At 43.1% G+C, this 3,619-nt stretch overlaps 1 protein-coding gene across 2 annotated transcripts; it reads right to left on the minus strand.

Moving 5' to 3' along the window:
- Window positions 1–215: 215 nt before the first annotated feature.
- Window positions 216–2,621, minus strand: LOC148847905 (leucoanthocyanidin dioxygenase-like). Of its 2 annotated transcripts, none has more exons than XM_088951957.1 (3): window positions 2,538–2,621; window positions 1,007–1,443; window positions 216–768 (listed from the first exon to the last, which is right to left on the minus strand). In XM_088951957.1, the coding sequence occupies exons 1-3, from the start codon at window positions 2,619–2,621 to the stop codon at window positions 216–218; spliced, it is 1,074 nt and encodes a 357-aa protein (XP_088808083.1). The 2 variants fall into 2 exon arrangements, with proteins under 2 accessions (XP_088808083.1, XP_088808082.1); XM_088951956.1 differs by having other exon boundaries at window positions 216–765; window positions 1,004–1,443.
- Between the last annotated feature and the right edge of the window lie 998 nt (window positions 2,622–3,619).

The raw sequence follows: 3,619 nt of genomic DNA on the forward strand, positions 1-3,619 counted from the left end.
AAAATAATTACATGGAAAATCAAAAAAAAACATTGGTAAATGTTTTACACTTAGAAAAAAAGAAAATAAAAGGAAATTAAAGAAAAAAGCAATTCATATGCGAGAACACCCCAAAATTCTATCAAAAACAGAAAAGAAAAAAGAGAAAAAAAAAACCCAAAAAATCACAAAATGGAAAACCCACACTGCTTCGATAACAACCAACAGCAATAGATTCATTTGCAGACAAGGTTCTCTTGGGTCTTCCCAAAGAGCCTGTACTGTATATGCTGTGCGAAGGTGCGAGGTGGGAAGATTGCAGGCTCGGCGTTGGTGTCGAGCTCCGGCAGTGGCTTGAGGATGATTTTCTCTTTGGGTGGTTCGCAAAAGACCGCCCACGAGATCCTAACCTTATCCTTATTCACCAGTCCCCGATGAAGCACACTCTTGTATTTACCATTGCTCGGTATCTCAATGGTGTCTCCTACGTGCATGATGATGGAGTTGTCGATGCACTTGACCGTCACCCACTTACCTCCATGGAAGACTTGAAGCCCAGGCACCATGTTGTGGGTAATGAATGTGAGAGTACTAACGTCTGTGTGAGATTCAACACCCAGCGCCAGTTCTGGCTGGGGACACTTGGGGTAGTAGTTGATCTTCATTTGCAGCAATAGCTCTTCCAACCCACCAACTTCTTCTTCCAGTCCCAACCAGAGCGACAGTGCTGCGAACACCTTGGTCGCTAGGGTTCTAAGTTGTCTGGCATACTCGCTCGTCATTGAATTGAATTAGACAATATCCAAACCATAGATATTGAATATATCAATGTTTGAGTTCAAATTCGAATATTCAATTTAATTTGAATTCAGATATTTATCAAATCAAATCAAATCCGATCATATTCGAATTCAATTCAATTGTATGATTGGGGTATGTATCTAAATTCAACTGATTATGATATTTGAATTATTTAAATTAGACTTGATTATATTGAATATCAAATTCGAAGGAGGAAACTTACATGTAATCGGCAAGGGTCTTGGGCCAGATGGACAAATCGCGGTTGTCTTCAGGATATATGAGGTGGAAGAAGTAATCCTCCCACTGGAGCTGGCCACTAGCATTGTTGGCCAGCTTGCTGCCATACCCGGAAATCTTACCAAAGGCTTGATCGTTAGCATACATCTCCTTTTGGTCGATGGGGTGATCGAAGAAGGCCTTACCAGCGGCCTTGACCGTAGTGATGAGATCGTGAGGGATGCCATGGTTCACAAGGTGCACCACACCCCACTCCATGGCAGCTTTCTTCAACTCCTCCCTACACTCTCCTCTAACCACTGGGTCCTCTGATTCAATTCCCTTTAAATCAATAACCGGAACCTGAGGATCCCCATCGCTCTTATTCTCCTCTTTAAACACATCCCCAATACTGCTGAGCTCTTCATGAGGACGTACATACATCTCCTTTTGGTCGATGGGGTGATCGAAGAAGGCCTTACCAGCGGCCTTGACCGTAGTGATGAGATCGTGAGGGATGCCATGGTTCACAAGGTGCACCACACCCCACTCCATGGCAGCTTTCTTCAACTCCTCCCTACACTCTCCTCTAACCACTGGGTCCTCTGATTCAATTCCCTTTAAATCAATAACCGGAACCTGAGGATCCCCATCGTTCTTATTCTCCTCTTTAAACACATCCCCAATACTGCTGAGCTCTTCATGAGGACGTACATACATCTCCTTTTGGTCGATGGGGTGATCGAAGAAGGCCTTACCAGCGGCCTTGACCGTAGTGATGAGATCGTGAGGGATGCCATGGTTCACAAGGTGCACCACACCCCACTCCATGGCAGCTTTCTTCAACTCCTCCCTACACTCTCCTCTAACCACTGGGTCCTCTGATTCAATTCCCTTTAAATCAATAACCGGAACCTGAGGATCCCCATCGCTCTTATTCTCCTCTTTAAACACATCCCCAATACTGCTGAGCTCTTCATGAGGACGTACATACATCTCCTTTTGGTCGATGGGGTGATCGAAGAAGGCCTTACCAGCGGCCTTGACCGTAGTGATGAGATCGTGAGGGATGCCATGGTTCACAAGGTGCACCACACCCCACTCCATGGCAGCTTTCTTCAACTCCTCCCTACACTCTCCTCTAACCACTGGGTCCTCTGATTCAATTCCCTTTAAATCAATAACCGGAACCTGAGGATCCCCATCGTTCTTATTCTCCTCTTTAAACACATCCCCAATACTGCTGAGCTCTTCATGAGGACGTACATACATCTCCTTTTGGTCGATGGGGTGATCGAAGAAGGCCTTACCAGCGGCCTTGACCGTAGTGATGAGATCGTGAGGGATGCCATGGTTCACAAGGTGCACCACCCCCCACTCCATGGCAGCTTTCTTCAACTCCTCCCTACACTCTCCTCTAACCACTGGGTCCTCTGATTCAATTCCCTTTAAATCAATAACCGGAACCTGAGGATCCCCATCGCTCTTATTCTCCTCTTTAAACACATCCCCAATACTGCTGAGCTCTTCATGAGGACGTATGTACTCTTTGGGATAGTTTGGATTCCGCTGTTGGCCAAGCTCTCAACTCTCCGCATAGAAGCAACAACTGCAGAAGCCATTACAATTAAACAAAAATTTCTTTTCTATTCTTCTCTCAGCTTATATACTCTCCTAATCAAACAGAAGAGTTCCCCTGCTACTGCCACCTCCCTTGGTACGTACTTGTTGCCTTTTATAGAAGGTAAACGTTGTACTAGCCAGCTACCAGAGAGCGGAGAGAGAGAGAGAGATGGACTGTCGGGTCTGACTGAGGGATAGTAGCAAATTAGCACGAGCTTGCACCCTTGGAGCTTGCTTTTCCTATTGAGAAATCAATGGGGATGCAGTAACCGATCGACGGTTTCAGTTGATCAAGCTAATTAATTTCCAAGTGTCAAAGCAGTGTCTGATGCACGTTGCAGCTAACCCATCCTCGGCTCTCGTTTCCCACACGCTTCTCTCTGCAATGCCGCACTTGGGATGGTGTTTGGCATCCTGGTGTCTTCCTGTCTGTGAAATAGACGTATTGATCTCATGTGTTGTCCGCCTATGTCTTTAAGCTATATATATATAAACAATTAGAATAAGGACAAAAGTTGTTTGAAAGAGACCATAGACCCATACCATTACCATTTTATATATATATATATATATATATATATATATATATGAATTTAATTACTTATTACCTGTAATTTAGGCTCAGTTTGAAAGGAGTACAATATAAATTTGTACAATATAAATATATATAAAATAATATAAAATATAAAGTTTTATACTTTACAAATTTGTATTTGCACTCCTTCCAAACTGAGCCTTATTATCATTTTAAATTAATTTGCTCTCGTTAATTATAATACAAACATATGATTGCTGATGTAGATTCACCACTAGTAAGCCATATAAATCAATAAATATAATCCCACCCCATCTCTTGAGGAGTCCAGATTGTTAGTGGTGTTGTTCTAGGTGAACCAAATAGACAGCCAAAGATAATTCTGTTAAGAGATAAAAGGACAAAGTCTTGTACCAAGTGAATCTGTAAGGAGAAGAAAGTCAGAGATTCGAGGATAAGATC

The sequence above is a fragment of the Nelumbo lutea genome, chromosome 6 (assembly GCF_056320005.1).
Source record: "Nelumbo lutea isolate HS-2025 chromosome 6, American lotus-T2T, whole genome shotgun sequence".
In the NCBI taxonomy this organism is placed as follows: domain Eukaryota; kingdom Viridiplantae; phylum Streptophyta; class Magnoliopsida; order Proteales; family Nelumbonaceae; genus Nelumbo; species Nelumbo lutea.